Raw genomic sequence first — 16,069 nt, 5'->3', positions numbered from 1 at the left:
AAGCAAGAGTACCAGAGTGGGTTGCCATTGCCTTCTCCATACCATTAGAATAGCTGTTATCAAAAAGAAATAAGTAATAAGTGCTGGCAAGGATGTGGAGAAAAAGGAACCCTCATGCACTGCTGGTAGGAATATAAACTGGTGATGCCACTGTGGAGAACAGTATGGAGACTCCTCAAATAATTATAAAGAGAATTACAATATGACCCAGTGATCCCAGGTCTGGGTATTCGTCCAAATGAATGAAACCAGTATCATCAGAAGAGTTGTCTGCATGCTCATATTCACTGTAGCACTATGTGCAAAAGCCAAGACATGAAAGCAACCCAAGTGTCAGGTCCATCGACAAATAGATGGATAAAGAAATTGCAGTGGATATAAAATGGAATATTATTCAGCCATAAAAAGGAAACCTTGCCATTTGGCACAATGTGAATGGCATTATGACACATGAAATAAGTCAGGTAGAAAAGATGGGTACTGTATGATTATACTTATGGTGGAATCTGGAAAAAAAAAATGGAGCTCACAGATATGAAAAAAATAAACCAAACAGATTGTGGTTTCAGGCGGGGGTGGGGGTGGTAGAATGGGTAGAGGGATCAGAAGGCACGAACTCCAGTTACAAGCTCTGGGGATGTGAAAGCTGCATGGTGACTATAATTTACAAAAGAAACCCATCAGGTGACACCACAGAGCTTCTGGGAGGAGCAGGTCTCCTGAGGCGAGCCCGAGGGTCTCCTCTGACCCAGGGGTCCTGCAAGCTGGATGCCACCCTGTGCAGACTCTCTGGAAGTTTGCAGCATGGGCATGGGTACCCACCTCCCCAGACACCAGCCTCAGACCCGCCTCCCCCCCACCCCCGATGCTCAGCACAAACTCACAGAGCATTTCTTTGTTGAACATTTCAGTGGAACAGAAAATCCGCCTGTCTGAGCCAGAAACGAGACATTTCCTTCCAGATCTTTGTTTATCTAAAAAATAAAACCCCGACCACCCACACATTTGCAGCTTCCATGTGACACGTGCTATCTGGACAACCCACCCCCACTGCTGCCTAAGGAAGGGGCCTGCAGCCCATCCCACTGGACCCGCAGGCATCAGCAGTCACACTTGCCACCCAGGGATGCAGAAGGGCCTCCGTGTCACCCTGTCTGAGCTGAAGAAGAGTCTCCAGCATGTTTTGGAAATTAGCCAATTGGAGGCCACATGCCACTCCCTCTGCATTACAGTGTGTCCTTCCTCCATAACAACATCCTGTGGAGCCTGGGGCAGCGGAGACCCCAATTCCACCCACCACCCTCTCGAGATAGTAGAAAACCCCTTTTTTCACAGCTTGGTTTTTGGACTGACACTCACCATGGGCTTGAAGGTGACAAGCACTTCGCAGGACATGCCGGCTGATAGTGGGCCTGGGGGGTCAAAGCTGCGGGAACAACAATGGAGCAGGGCTGAGCCTCCTGCCCTCATGGACCACAGATGGGCTGGAGCCATTGTCCCAGACAGCCAGTGCCTGGGCAGGCCATTGAAACCTCCTTCTCACCCTGTCCCGGGGGCTGAGCCCCTGCTGCCTCCCTGGGGCTCAGTCCACAGGAGATGCTCCAGGGACATCTGAGTGTCAGTAGTGTGAGTGAAGGAGGGGAGGGAGAGAGGAGGGAGGGAAGTGGGGAAAGGAGGGGAGGGGGAGGGGAAAGGGAAGGAGGGAGGGAAGGAGGGGCTGGCCCCAGAGGGTACAGATGCTATGGGGTGAGCAGTGGTCATGGTTCCCTGGGGGCATGAGCCAGGCCTGGAACCAAGGGTCTAGGACTTTGGTTTCAAGGTGATGGGCTATGAGCTAGGCAGGGAGGCGGGGGTGGGGGGGGGACTGAAGGTGCTACATTCAACTGGAGCCATCTGAGCCCCACTTCAAGTAAAAGGATCAGGAAAACAGCCTCACATTCCCAGTGTTCTGGAAGGACTTTGAATTTGTCTGAAAAAAAGGAGCCCCCCACAAAATTGCTAACATGAAACACGAGGTCCATTTTCACAAAGTTGGATTTTACCTCTTGTACTTTGCTTAGAAAACACAAGCAAAAACTTAATATTAAAATCTGTCTCTGGCTGGCAGCATCCCAGGGGCTCAAGGCAGAAGTAGACCCGAGCTCCTCGTGTTGGGAGGGAAGTGGTGTTAGACAAACAGAGTCCCAAATGGCATCTCACCAGTGGATGGGTCAAAACCCAGACCTGAAAGCTGTGCACAAACCAACAGGGACACGGCAAGGGGCAGGGCCAGACCCCAGGACCTCAGGCGGCAGAATTACTGAAGGGAGACTTTTACAGACGTGAGAAAAGAACCAGAAATATCAGCTGATCTGAAAGACAGCTTGGGACCTTCAGAAATGAGGAATATGGCAACTGGAATTGGAAATGAAATTAGTAATTTCAACAGCCGATTAGATACCATAAAAGAGAGAAGTGAATGGAGGGACAGACCCCAGAAACTTGCTCAGAGAGATGACGGCAAAGGCGGGGGGCAGTGTGATACAGGGGTCAGGAAGCATGGGGGTGCAGAGCAGACAGGTTTCAAGTCGAGCACAGAGGGCCGGTCCGTGAGGATGGATGGGGACAGTGTGTGAAGGGCCAGGGAGGAGGGATGTCCACAGTTGTTGGCAGAGCCTGACCAGGAAGCACAGGGAGTTCTAAAACGGCTCTAGGAGACAGCGATCCACAGCAGACACGGTGGTGGACATGCTGGACCCCAAGGGCCCGGCAACCTCATGGCGATCAGAGGAGGCTGGATAACCTATGAAGACAGGGGACTGGCCGGAAAGCCGACTTCCAACGGCAAGAGCATAAGCCAGCAGACAGGGAGGAATATCCTCAAGGTGTTGAGAGAAAAAGCTGCCCATAAAACATTCCTGATCCAGGCTGGGGAGGGTGACTTGGGGTGGCCGAGGTGATGTGACCAACCGACTGTGCACCCCCGCCCACTCCTCCAGAAACCACAGATCCACAGGGAGAACCAGCCACACGGAAAGCCCCGGTGTCAGCACGCCCGACAGTGGAGGACACGCGGGTGATAAACGTGGAACAAGGGAAGACAGAAAAGGGAGTGAAGATCCTGCATCTGGCTCACAAGCTTCACAGAACGGACAGTGAGTCCAATGGGGAGACTGACCAGAGCCCCGGCCAGCGGCACAGCCCTGGAAGGCACCGCAGGCAGCAGACAGGGCCTCGGAGGCTGCAGCACTCACACAGCAGGAGCCACGCACACCTGGGTACTTACAGCCCCGGGGACCTCCCCATTGATGATGAGGAGGAGCAGCAGAAGCCAGGAAGGGCAGGAGAAAAAACCCTTAACGAAGAAGTCAAAACGCTTAAAGAGCAGAAGAGAAATGGGCCCTGCAGAGAGACACAGTAACGGTCGTTATGAGGGAAATGAGGGAAAACAAAATAAGAAGGAAGAGAGGATTCCAGGGACCAGAAGGGATCACAGACGAGAGGATCTGGCTCAGGCATCAGCAGGGTCTCAAGAGAAGAAACCTGAAACTCTGGAGCAGACTGAAAATTTAAAGAGTTCAAGTACACAGTCCTGAAATAAAGACGGCTTTTTTCTTTACTTTGAGGAGGCACAAGGCCCCACAGGGAGCTCTCACTCAGAGCCATTGACCTCAAAACACAGAGGAGGAAATGTCAAGCCATTCATCAGGGAAAATGGGGCTGGCCTGAGGACGGGGACCGAGACACTTCAGAAAATGCCCGCGGGCCCCAAGTGTGGTTCAAACAAAGAGGCTCTGGGAGCAGCTGCAGGGACTAAGGCCCGGCCCATGGCCGCCCCACTGCCTACTCCACGTGGATGAAGTCCTGCAGGCTCTCATCCACGCCCACCAGCTTGCAGTAGTTAATCGTGTAGGTGGCGTTGATCAGCGTGATCTTCTTCTTGTACACTTTGCCCACATCAAAGTCCTAGGTAAAGCGAGTGAAAAGTTAATACTCAAAGCTCTCTGGTGGCTGCTTCTTGGCACCTGACAGCCATGCCTGGGAGACCAGGACGTCTCACTGGTCTCCCAGGACCTCCGCCTCGGGCAGGAAGGGGGTGCCTGGGGACCAGCGGGTGTGGGTCTCCCAGCAAAGGGTTGGGTGGTGCCTGGCTCCTCCAGGGGGACTGGGAAGTTGTGATGTCCCGGCCTCCCTAGGACCAGTGCCCTCCTGGGCCGGTGCCTGAGCCCTTCCATGGGACCCTGTCACCCTCAGTCCCAGGTGAGGACACTGGTACCGGGACTCTGGGCTCACCTTGAAGTGGATGAACTTGGGCTTGCTGTTGAAGGGGCACCCTCTGAACTCACGCCCTGATGCCACCTGTTTGTGGATCACCCCACTGCGTAGCCGTTGCATTGTCCGCGCCAGGATGTCCTTGTCCATCTTTGTTCCGCCCACTGGCTTCCGGTCCACATCCTCCTTGGATACCTGGGGATTGACAGGGCCATCTGGAAAGCCTGGCCAGGCCTCCCTGAGGGCAGCTGGGGAGTGAGGGACACGAACAGCCAGGGTCACTGAGGCCGCATGGGGTGGAGAGGGAGCCACGTGGGGAGGGGAGCATGCAACATCCAAGGTGGGGCACCAGCAAGGTGGTGGGGGTGGGGGACAAGAGGCTGAGCAGAGCCATCCACAGTCTAGAGGATTTCTGGAAAATAATGGCAGAGGGGGGTTTTCTAGGTTTTTTTGTTGTTGTTCAGTTGCTCAGTCGTGTCCTACTCTTTGCGACCTCATGGACTATAGCATGCCAGGCTTCCCTGTCCTTCACCATCTGCCAGAGTTTGCTCAAACTCATGTTCATTGCCATCCAAGTATCTCATCCTCTGTTGTCCCCTTCTTCTCCTGCCCTCAATCTTTCCCAGCATCAGGGTCTTTTCCAATGAGTCAGCTCTTCACATCAACTGGCCAAAGTATTGGAGCTTCAACATCAGTCCTTCCAATGAATATTCAGGGTTGATTTCCTTTAGGACGGACCGGTTTGATCTCCTTGCAGTCCAGGGACTCTCAAGAGTCTTTTCCACTACTACAGTTTGAAAGTATTTTAAAATCAGGCCAAGAAAAAGTTTTTGAAAATTTCTACAGGAAGCAAATTTTTTCAAGTGGCACAAAGGTACAGCCCTGACAGTCTCAGTGACTTAGACAGGGAGCCGCTGGGGGCCTGGCTCTGGTGCCGGGGCCGACCCAGGGACTGGCACCCTCCTGCCCTCGCACTCTGGGGTGGAAGCTGGCCTGCTGACTGGTGACCCCTGTGCAGTGACCCCAAGCCTGAGTGGGGTAGTGCCCAGCTCCGGCCCAGTCAGCCAGGCCTCCTCAGAACCAGCAGAACAAAATGGCTTGACCCTCAGAATGACGGGAAAGAGTTTGCCCATAGATAGAGGTGACGCCCTCCCAGGTGGCCAGAAACAGAGCTGGGGCCAGCATCCTGCCACGTGCACTGGATACTTGCCAACTCCATGGCTCACGGAGCTATGCCTGCTGGGATGACCATTGCCCTGACAGAAGGCTGTCAAAGGAAGTGTGAGCAGGCCTTCCAGCCACAGGCTTCCCAGTGGTAAGTGCAGGAATCAGGGCTCACTCCCCCACCCTGAGCCCCAGCCTGCATCTGCTGTGTGCGGCCCCTGCCGGCCTGTGTGCTATGGGGCAGGGAGGCAGTCAGGAGAAGCCGCAGAGCAGCACCCATGACCGAGGCCCCAGCAGTCATCAGGACGGGGTGAGGGTGGGTGGGGGAGACGGGGCTGTGTCTGTGTCTGAGGAGCTACCTGGAAAGGCTTGTAGTCCTCCTTCCAGAGCCCGGGGATCTCCGGCCAAGCCAGTGTGTCCTCCCCGCCAAGGCTCCCGTCCCCCTGAACAGACTCACTGGAGATGGCCGTCAGCAGCGGAGAGGACTGGTAGAATCTGGACCTGGTCTCCTGGAGCTGGGGGAGAAAGACACGGCTCATTCTAGAAAAGAGAACATGCTGACAGGAGGAGGACCCCCCAGGCCCCTAGGCCCCCCACACATAGATGGGAAGGAGGACCCCGGGACCCCAGGCCCCACTCTGCATCAGAGACCAGAGCACACATCGTTTGTCACTTCCATTTAAAGTACAAATGTCTACACATCATGAAAGCCTTTCTCCAGGGCCCACATATGTGCTGGAATCCCCTTCACAGACCTTTATCTGCTCTTGGGCTGGACCTGGCCTCTGTCCAGGGACATCAGGCTGGAATAGGGATAAGGGTGGAGATTGACGTTGCTGCAGGTGAGAGAAAGGCCCCCCGCGGAGAAGAGCAGGAGCACTCTGGCTGGTGAGACAATAGGGAGGAGGCAGCAGGAGGTGCAGGCGGGCGCTGCCCAGGACAGCAGGGTGGAGAGGGGCACTGAGAGGAGTGGAGACCCTGGGGGGCAACATGCAATGAAGCCTGGGGGCCCAGCCGGCAGCACCCTTGTTAGAGCCAGTGAGCTGGGCCTTCAGGTTGGGGATGCACAGGGCAGAAGTGGAAGGGCCACCGGGCTCAGGACAGGGTCCCAAGATCCCTGTCCCACATCTTCAGGCACAGTAAGCAGGTCACCAAAACGACGCACATGTAAGGCGGCCCGAGACGATCTTGTTTAGGGTACGGGTGGCTGTGGGGTCTGCCTCTCAGTGGGTGAGGCACCAGAGCCCCGGGAGGCTGCCACCCGCCTGCCTTGGGAGGGAGCCTTGAGGCCATCCATGGCCCTGGTGGTGGGGGTGGGGCATCAGACGCAAGCAGGAAGTAAAGGTTCTGGGGCCAGGGCGCTCTCCGTGGTGCTGATCTTGGCTGGCAGGCATGGTCCTGTTGCTGCCAGGGCATCCGCTCACCAGGGGACAGCAGAGCGGGGCCTCTGTGCTCTGCCCATCGCAGAAGGTGGCCACGTAGCTCCAGGTCTGGTCCCTCAGGCTCCGCTGGCCTGCGGGTCTCGGGGGCTCGGGCCGTGGCCTCCTCCGGTCCTCCACAGCCTCTTCCTTCAAGAGCCGACTCACAATCTCCTGCTTCCTGCGCTTCTGCTCCTCCTCGAAGGCGCTGCAGGGAATGCTGTCTGGGCCGAGAGCCAGACGCCCCCGACCCGAGAGGATGGGCCCACTGGGCTCCAGGGGAGCAGATGAGGAGGCCCAAGGGCGGCCGGGCCAGAGACCTGGGGCGCCAACCTTGGGCTCTCGTGTCCCTGCTCTCCTAGTCCCCAGACTTCTGCGGCCTGGCTGAGGCTCAGACCAGGGCAGCCTTGGGTGGGAGGGTGCTGCTCCCCACTTGTCCCTCCCACGTGCCAGGACTGAGAGCCTCAGATGCCAAGGAGCTTCTCCCCCATCCCGGGACCCCTGCAGGTGGGGCAATGGTATGACTAGGGGACACTCCCTAGCAGCAGGACCAGGAAGCCACAGCTGGGCAGATGCTAACAGTGACCACGACGGGCGGGGCTAGGAAGCCAGAGAGGGGAAGGGACGGGCCTCCAGCAGGGAGAGGAGACACAGAGCCTAGTGTGCAATGCTGGGCTAGGTGGGAGAGCTGTGAACTCGCTCTAGCATCTTGGGAAGCCCTCCAGAGGACCCTTTTCTCTCAGGGTGGGCGCAGCCTAGGACCTGTGAATGGGGACCTTGAAGGCCCAGGGGTTCTGGGGGATGACGGGGTGCAGCATGGACTGAGGCACCACTGAGCACCTGAGACCAGAAAGTGAGCCCAGGCTACCCTTGCCTTCTGGGAGGGAGGAGAGGGCTAGTGGGGGGCTGGGCACGCAGAGACAAAGGAGTGAGCCACTCGACATAGGGGCATGCCTGGTGGCAGAATCAGGAGGGGCTGTGCTCTGAGGCCCAGGAGAGGTACCTCGCGTGGGGTGGGGGTGGAAGGGAGACGCAGGGCGAGAGGCAGCCTCAGTAGTTGTGGCAGACGTGCCCCCACTACCCTGGGGTACTCCCAGCATGCTCACCGGTTCTGGGCCTCCAACTCCTGGCGCCGGCGCTGATGGCACAGGTGCTTAAAGGCGTCCCCACCTTGGGCCAGAATTGCCTTCTTCTCCGCCTGGGCCTTCTGTTCTGCCAGCTCTGTCTTGGCCTGGCCCCATGCTTGAAATTTCCGGAGCGTTTCCTTGGGAAAGGAGAACATGGAGGCTCCAGCATCTGCAGGTGTATGCAGGCACACTGGAGCTTTCTATCAGGTGGGTGACCTCACACTGTACCAGAGACACAGGTGGTGAGGACGTCACCACCACTCTCCATGCACCCCCAGCTGCCTCTCCTGAAAATCCTCCAGGGCTTCCCTTGCAGATTCCTTCCCACATCCCTGGCCTAACTGACCCCCAGGCCCCACTTTCCCCAGGAAGGCCTGGGATGCCAGCACATGGTGTGCTGAGCCTGAGAGGCTGTCCAAGGGCAGGCGGGTGCATGCGGTCCCGCCTGGATCCCGGAAGGGCTCCTACCCGGTTGGCGGAGATACTGTTCTTCAGGGCCAGCACCGCGTCCATGCGCCTGCGCATGTGCTCTCGGGTCTCCAGCTCCTCCTTCTGCTCCTGCTCACGGATCCTGAAGGGAGGGCCTAGTCACCACTTGAGCAGCCTCAGGGCTGGGAGGAGCCCCAAGGAAATAGCCAAGTGCAAGCGGGAAGAGAGCTGGGCTGCACATGAGCCGCGAGAAAACGGTGAGATCAATTTCTCTAGATCAGTCCTTGTCTGAAAGCAGCAGCTGTCAGCTCAAAACTGAAAGCACACGATGACATGAGGGTTCAATGATAAAATCAGAGAATTTCAACATAAAGGCAAGTGGCCCACTTTCTCAGGCTTGCCCTTGGCAGGGGTGAGGTGGACACAAGGAGATTGAGGAGAAGGAATGACGCACCTCCCCAACGAGGCCTTCAGGAACCTCAGGGCCTTCCGGTGGTTCTTCTGGGCTTCCTCCACCAGCTTCTGCTGCCGGAGTCCAAGCTCCTTCTGCAGGTGCACGCATCTCCTGCAGGGGTGGTGGGTGGGGAGGATGAGAACATGTGCTGTGGAGAAGGGGGAACAGGAACATGTGCTGTGCAGACCCAGAGGGGACTGAGGGCAAACGCATGAGGGAGGATCCTGCACCGTGCCTGGCGGGGGCAGGGAGATGGGGACCCCGCAGGTGTCCATGGGCTTAGATTCCACGGAAGCAGGAGATCCGGCGACAGGTAGAGTGGGAGCTGGAGGAAACCTGTGAAGGTGGGATGGGGGGCAGGGACTCCCCAGGGGTGGGAGGTCGGGCCCCCTGGCCTGTGGCACACTTTGTCCTCCTGCCCTGTGCTCAGAAGGGGCTGCCCCCAGGGAGTGGGCAGTGTCAGGCCTCAGGGAGGATGGGCTGAAGGAGTGGCCAGAGCAGAGAAAATGGCTGGGCGTCCAGGAGGAAGCCACTGTCAGGTCAGGGAGTGAGCATGGCTCCAGCCACTCTGGCCAGGGCTGGGAGGGTGGGCCTGGGCGGGCAGGTGGGGGAGGGGGCAGGCAGGACCCCAGGCCTGGACGCACCGGGCTCGCAGCAGTCTGTTCCGCTCTGCCTTCCCCGAGGCCCCCATCTCCCGGTGCAGCTGCTTGGCTGCCCGCTCCTGAAGGCCTCTCCTGGCGGCTGCAGCCTCCTCTTGGGCCGACTTGCGGGCGTCCTCTAGCTGCCCCTCCTGGACCTCGATCTGCCACAGGGCGCTCCTGGCAGGCGGAGGTGTTCACGTCAGCCAGGGGTGGGAGACTGGGCTACCCCTCTGTGCTGCAGCCACTCCAGGGATGTGGCACTGCATCTGACCAATGACACTTGGGCCCCTGCCACCGCAGCTCTGCTCTCTGGGCGCAGGGGAGTAGAGGCCCCACCACATGGCGCCCACCCTCTTACCTGCCTCTTACCATGCCCCAGCCCCCATGATACAGGCTCCTCGCGGCAAGGTTTTCTGGGGTTTTACTCACTGATGACGCCTAAGTGCTGGGATCAACCCCTAAGCACTGGGATCAGGGTCTGGCACTCAGCAGGTGCTTGGTGTCAGTGAGTGGCTCTGTCTGAGCTCCCAACCCCCAAGGTCAGGTGTGCCCACAGGGCTCCAGGTGGAATGGGACACATGCCCCCGGAGGATGGCCTTGGGGTCAGCTGACACTTGCTCTGTGGCCCGCCCACCCTCAGCCCAAACTGCGAGTTGGGGGGGCTCGTTGACATCCCTGTGGCCTGGGGTGCCCTTGATTTTGGGCGCACAGACTCCAGCAGCAACACCGAGGGCCCTGAAGGCACATCCCCCCGAGAACAGGTTCAAGGGTGACTTCTGGTTGGTCATAGGCCCAGGGGAGGGCTGCCAGGGGTCCCAGGTGACACCCCTGGTGTGGCTGCCACGGGCACAGGCTTTAACACACTGGCCCAGAGGTGGTGGCCAGCTCAGGGAAGCACCAAGCAGTGGACAGAGCTATTTACCAAGCCTTGGTGCTCACGGAGCAACATCCAAGGAAGAACCAGCAACGAGGCCATGGAGCTGAAGCTGAAGCTGACGACTGCACCAGAGGGCAGAGGGGCCACTATGCTGTCCAAGACGGACACTGACTGGGCCATGGAACTGGGTGGGCTCCCAGTGGGAGCCAGGAGGGGCCTGGGCGGCCCTGCTCAGCCATGACGCAAATGGCAGTGGACTCTACAGCCATGAAGGGAGGTGCCTCGTGGCTGCTGTGTAGGGAGGAGGAGTGGGCGCAAGGCAGTAAGCACTGCAGGGTCCGCACACCTAATGAGGCGGGGCGGGGGGGACACCCATGATCGTTGGGGTCGGTGCTGCTGATGGGTGGGACACACGAAGGGACATCTGATGTGTGTTTTCTTGCATGTAAATTAGACCTTAGCTGATTAGTAAGAAAGTAAGTGGGCATTGGCCACGCCCACATGAGGGGGGCAGGCAGCTGGGCTCCCTGGGTCAGGGCCTGAGGAGCAGGCAGCTGGGCATGGTCAGCAGACTGGCATTTGGTGGGAGGAGAAATGAGTGAAAACACAGAGGAAAATGAGTGAAAACACAGAGGATAATGAGCGGCAAGTTTCTGAAGGTCAGAGAAGAGAAAAGACAGATCAGACAGGAGATGAGGGTGAGCCTCTGAAGGTTAGAGAAGAGACAGAACAGGTCAGACGGGAGACGAGGGTGAGCCTCTGAAGGTCAGAGAAGAGACAAGACAGATCAGACAGGAGACAAGGGTGAGCCTCTGAAGGTCAGAGAAGAGACAGAGCAGGTCAGATGGGAGATGAGGGTGAGCCTCTGAAGGTCAGAGGAGAGACGGGACAGGTCAGACGGGAGACGAGGGTGAGCCTCTGAAGGTCAGAGGAGAGACAAGACAGATCAGACAGGAGACGAGGGTGAGCCTCTGAAGGTCAGAGAAGAGACAGAGCAGGTCAGACGGGAGATGAGGGTGAGCCTCTGAAGGTCAGAGGAGAGACGGGACAGGTCAGACGGGAGACGAGGGTGAACCTCTGCTTTTGTTGGAGCTGGACTTCCAGGCATGAACTCCTGTTTCAGCAGACACACAGAAGAACACGTGCTTCCCAGCTCTGTCTGAGAGACAGCCTGGAGCAGTGAGTCCCCCTGGTACCCACCCTGGATCCCTAAACACCGTTCTCTCTGCAAGAAACCAGGTTCTGGGCACACCTGGCAGGTCCAGAGCTGGGCAACAATAAACAAGCAAGCCTGGAACTTGTTGTTACCCCCAGAAAGTGCTGGAAAAATGACAGAGAGCCAGCTTGAAAGAGGTCCCACTGGCCAAACTGGGGACGATAAAGATGGAGCAGGAACAAGTCACTGAGCAGAAAAGAAATTGGAGAGTCTGCACTGACACAGAGAGACATGAGACGTTGTTCTCTACAGCTGGATGAGAACTCGCACTCTTAGAAAGACTCACAGAATTAGAAAACTGCTTGCACGGACCTCCCTGGCAGTCCGGTGGTGAGGACTCTGCTCTCACCCCAGGTGGCCAGGGGGCCACACACACAAAAAGTGAATGAAAATTGCCCTTTGGCAGCCATCATCACAACCGATTCAAGCGAGAAACATCAGTAAATGCAAAACGGGAGCGTGAGAGGGGCGGGGAGGGGCTCTCCAGGCTGACACAGTGCACAAGTTCCAGCAAGTTCCCACAGGAAAAGCGTGGCTGCGCAGAAGGAGCCCTGCAGACCGCGTCTCCATCAAGGGACTGAAATCTCCCCCACCAAGAAAGGGGACCAGTGGCCTTCAGGACTCTTGCTGGGGGGCACCAGGTAGGGGATCCTAGGCCACCGTCCTGAGGAGACATCACACAAAGGCAACTTGGGGGGCCCTTCTGGGGGCGGAATCTTCAGAAATATTGAGGTCAGAAGGCCCTTCCTACTGGAGGCAGGACAACCCTCTGTAACCACCCCAGGTGGGAGCCTCTTGCTGTAAAGTGTCACCAGATAATGGAGGGGACACTGGGGATTCTTTGTGCTGTTTTTGCAAGTCTTCTGTAAACTTGAAATTCTTTCAAAAGTTAGAAGCTTTAAAAAACTAAATGGACGATACAGTGATGGACAAAGGCAGGGCCACCAGGGGTGTCCCAGGCTGGTGAGGAGCAGCCCAGATGTTGGCTGGCGCACGGCAGGGCTGCCAGGACAAGCTCCAGGTGGAGTATCTCTCTAGGGGGTGGGGTCTGGGGGGATGCTTGTAGAAAAGGCATAAAGATTTAAAAATCGTTTCAGTTGTTCCATGGGGGCACAAAGAGCAGGAAAAAAGGAAGAAGCAGCTGATTTCACGGTTCCTAAGAATTCAAAGAAACGTGGAGAAAGTGAAAAACACTGAACAAAAAGGGAAGTCTTGGCTACCCTTCCATTTTTAGGCAGCTTGAAAGTCAAGTGCCAAGTGTGGTTCTCTGTCTCCAGGCGCCCGCCCCCAGCCGGCCTGGACTCACTGGCTCTGCTGCAGCACCGCCATCATCTGCGCCTGCAGGTCCCGCTCGTTCTTCAGCTCTGAGCACAGGCGCCTCGACGCTGCCTCCAGGCGGCCCATGGCTGCCCTGGGGACCGCAGGGACAGAGGCAATCAGGGCCTTGGGGTTGCCGGCCCCCAGCCAGCCATGCCTTCAACTGATTTTTCACTTGCAGGAGATGAGTGTCAGCTGGGCGGGCAGAAACATGGCCGAAGGCAGGCTTCTACTGGGCCTACTCTCACTGATCTGACCACGCTGCCTTTACCCGCTCCACTGGCCTCTCTAACAGGATGGGGAGCTGTTCCCTGGTTGCCAGCTCCTCAGAGCAGCAGGCCCAGCCTGGTTTTGGCCCAGGAAGGACCCAGCATACTCATCTGCCAACCAGAAGCATCTCGAGGACAAAAGCCACCGAGAGACCCGCCCTTGGCCAATCCCTCCTTGGCGGGGGTGGTGCGCTTCAAGAAATCCCCTTGAAATTTCTACTTCAAGTGCCTTTGACCCCCAGTCATCTGAGCCCAGTTATGCTCTGATGAATGGGTGGGTGGTGATGGGGTAGGACACACAGATGCACTGCCCCTAAATACCCCCTCTAAGGGCAGAAGCGGGTGGGGTCATCTCTATGAGAATGGCCTTTAGTGACACTGACCAGATGGCTCTGGTCTGCAGGCCCGTGACCTGGTGCCATCTGAGGCCCTGTGCTGGATGCTCCTCCCCACCCCTACCTAGCCCACCCTGGTGCTCCTGCTCCAGTGCCGCGTGGCTGCTGTTTCTATCACTCAGGTCCCAGCCTGTGGGTCCCCTTCTCAGGGAGGGCCCCCTGGACACCCGTATCAAAGTGACCTCCCTCCCGGGTCGTGGCCACCTGACTCCTGGTGTCTGCTGCAGCTGTCAGATTCCCACAAGGGCAGGAGATGGGTCCATTCCCTTGCCACCTGGGTGCAGTGGGCACTAGATGCGGGTCACAATTGGGTGGACATGGCTCCTTGCTCACACACTGGCCCCAAGGCCCCACCTCCAACCTCAGACCTACATGTTGTTGGCTGCCCTCTCTGCAGCTATCTCGGCTGCCACACTCTCCTGCTGCTTGACTAGGAGTTCCATCCTCCTGCGGCAGGCACGTAGCTCCCCCCTGGAAGTTGAGCCAGAATCAGGGTGAGTGGTCGTGCGTACCCCAGGCCTCAGTCTCCCTCTCCTTGGATGGGACCAGGCCCGGGGTGGCTGACCTCTCCTCCTCCATCTCACACATTCAGGAGTGAAGTTTCATGTCATCCACACAGCAGTGTTACTGCTGGTTAGATAGGAGTGGAGGGCAGGGAACCCCCACGGCCAGGGCACCCACACAGCCTGGGGCAGGGGACCGGCTGGCCCACTTACCTTGTCTTCTGGATGAAAAGGTCTTTCTCTTCATGCAGCTGGTCCAGGTGGCTCAAGTCCCTGCGCAGCAGGCAGGCCTGCCTTTTCTCCTGAGCAGTCAACCTCTGCTTCTGCTTGTCCTTGCTCTGCTCTATTCCTGGACTTGACGTGGAAAGGACACCTGCTACCCTTGTGTGGGGGCTATGTTCCCCCACCGTACTGTCCAGAATACAGAGGTCCCCTCACCCCGTCCTCACCCAGGTCAGTTACCAGGAGCTTCCCAGGCCGGCCTTCTGCTCAGCCTCCCTGGGGACACAGTCCAGCACAAGCTCTGGGTCCTCCAGCTCCTCTGTGTCTAGGCGTCAAGCAAGAGAAAGCAGATGGAGACCCTCAAGCCTGAGGCTCCTGGATAAATCCTGACAGGTGCAGCGATTCTCAAAACGTGGCCTGGTTAACCCTTTCCAGGGGTCGGCACTTCAAAGCTATTTTTGTAACAATAGCAAAACACTACCTGTCTCTTCCGCCCTGAGATCAGTGAGTGTGGCGTGGAGCTGACAGGGTAACAGGCAGGAAGGCCAGGGGTCTCCAAACAGAGGAAATAGACTGCAGTGCCATTTTTTATCTCTCCCTTAAGTGGCAGGAGGAAACAAACTACAAGTGTCAGATTCTTTTTCCTTCTTTATTCAAAATTAAAAGGAGGTTTCTCTTAAGATTCTGTGTTGCCATGGCGACACCTGGTTCCACCTGAACTTAACTTTTCTCAAACCTTGAGCTAACCAATGCGTTTTTCTTATGCAAATGTTTTTCTTAAACTATGTTAATAAAACTATGTATTTGCTTTGGAATTTGCCTTTCTTCAAAATGGTTCCACCTAAGACTAACTTTTTTCCTTTCTCAAACCTTGGGCTGATAATAGCTCAACAAACCAGTATTCATATCAATTGTTTTATGGCTGGGGGAGGACACCCCTCAGGCAGTCCTATCTCAAAAATGCATATTGTGGGAGAGGGGCCTGGTGAAACTCCCTCAGCCTTGAGGTGTCTCTCTTATCTGATTAATACCTTTCTAACAGACATAAAACAGCTCGTTAAAACTTGCAAGGGGGACACTTTCTGCCCCCTTCTGATGTCTACGTCTATCTCTTTTATACTGTAATAAAACGGTATTACACAGAAGCTCTGAGTGATCAAGCCTTGTCACTGGGCCCAGATTAAATCCCTCTCCTCCGGAGGCCAAGAATCCTGGCGTCTTTCATGGCTCAGCAACAACCTTTCAGAGTTTTCCAGAGGCCACATGACACAGGATACCACACCAGACTAGTGAGAGGCAGACATCTGCTCTTAGGCCAGGCTCTGCATGTTACACCCAGCAGGTTTATTACTGCTATTTTAAGTGAGTAAATAACATTTTTTTAGCTTTAGTTCTTAATGCAGTAAACATTGAAAGGTATAACTGATGTAAACCAGCGCTCTTTGGGTCTTCAGTAATTTTTTAGGAATATAATGGAGTTTCCTGACAAAAAAGTGTGAGAATTATTGCCTTTGAGAATCACGGCCGATTTCCAGCAAAACACGGCTTAGCTCCAGTCCTTCATTAAAGCTCAGCAAAAATGACTGAAAAGAAGTTTTAAAAGGCATGAATCTACAGTCATGAGACAGGGGTCAGTAGGAGGGAGAAGGCAGCACAGCTTCGGGGCAGGGGCTCTCAGGCATGGAAGTGGGTCCTAGTGGAGCAGGGACATCAGTGTCCTTGTAAAGCTGTCCTGCTGGTGTCCAGCACTAGCCCAAACCAAAGCACGTCTTAGAGGAACTGCAGA

The 16,069-nt window shown here is 56.5% G+C and overlaps 1 protein-coding gene across 8 annotated transcripts in view; it reads right to left on the bottom strand.

Moving 5' to 3' along the window:
* The window catches only part of CFAP74 (cilia and flagella associated protein 74), an 89,887-nt gene that overhangs the window by 41,898 nt on the left and 31,920 nt on the right, over positions 1 to 16,069 (bottom strand). For 7 of the 8 annotated variants that reach the window (XM_061383015.1, XM_061383013.1, XM_061383011.1 and 4 more), the window contains exons 3-17: positions 14,524 to 14,608; positions 14,275 to 14,415; positions 13,931 to 14,029; positions 12,884 to 12,988; positions 9,488 to 9,661; positions 8,844 to 8,954; positions 8,429 to 8,531; positions 7,940 to 8,097; positions 6,840 to 7,041; positions 6,171 to 6,218; positions 5,775 to 5,930; positions 4,273 to 4,446; positions 3,827 to 3,945; positions 1,360 to 1,426; positions 885 to 974 (exon numbers count right to left, since the gene is read on the bottom strand). In XM_061383015.1, coding sequence (XP_061238999.1) covers positions 885 to 974; positions 1,360 to 1,426; positions 3,827 to 3,945; positions 4,273 to 4,446; positions 5,775 to 5,930; positions 6,171 to 6,218; positions 6,840 to 7,041; positions 7,940 to 8,097; positions 8,429 to 8,531; positions 8,844 to 8,954; positions 9,488 to 9,661; positions 12,884 to 12,988; positions 13,931 to 14,029; positions 14,275 to 14,415; positions 14,524 to 14,608 — 1,832 coding nt within the window. Of the gene's footprint in view, positions 1 to 884; positions 975 to 1,359; positions 1,427 to 3,826; positions 3,946 to 4,272; positions 4,447 to 5,774; positions 5,931 to 6,170; positions 6,219 to 6,839; positions 7,042 to 7,939; positions 8,098 to 8,428; positions 8,532 to 8,843; positions 8,955 to 9,487; positions 9,662 to 12,883; positions 12,989 to 13,762; positions 13,878 to 13,930; positions 14,030 to 14,274; positions 14,416 to 14,523; positions 14,609 to 16,069 lie in introns of those variants that run through there. The other variant, XM_061383016.1, reaches the window with a different exon arrangement.

This window comes from Bos javanicus, chromosome 16, assembly GCF_032452875.1.
Source record: "Bos javanicus breed banteng chromosome 16, ARS-OSU_banteng_1.0, whole genome shotgun sequence".
Lineage (NCBI taxonomy): Eukaryota > Metazoa > Chordata > Mammalia > Artiodactyla > Bovidae > Bos > Bos javanicus.
This window is presented reverse-complemented; position numbering and strand designations above follow the sequence as displayed.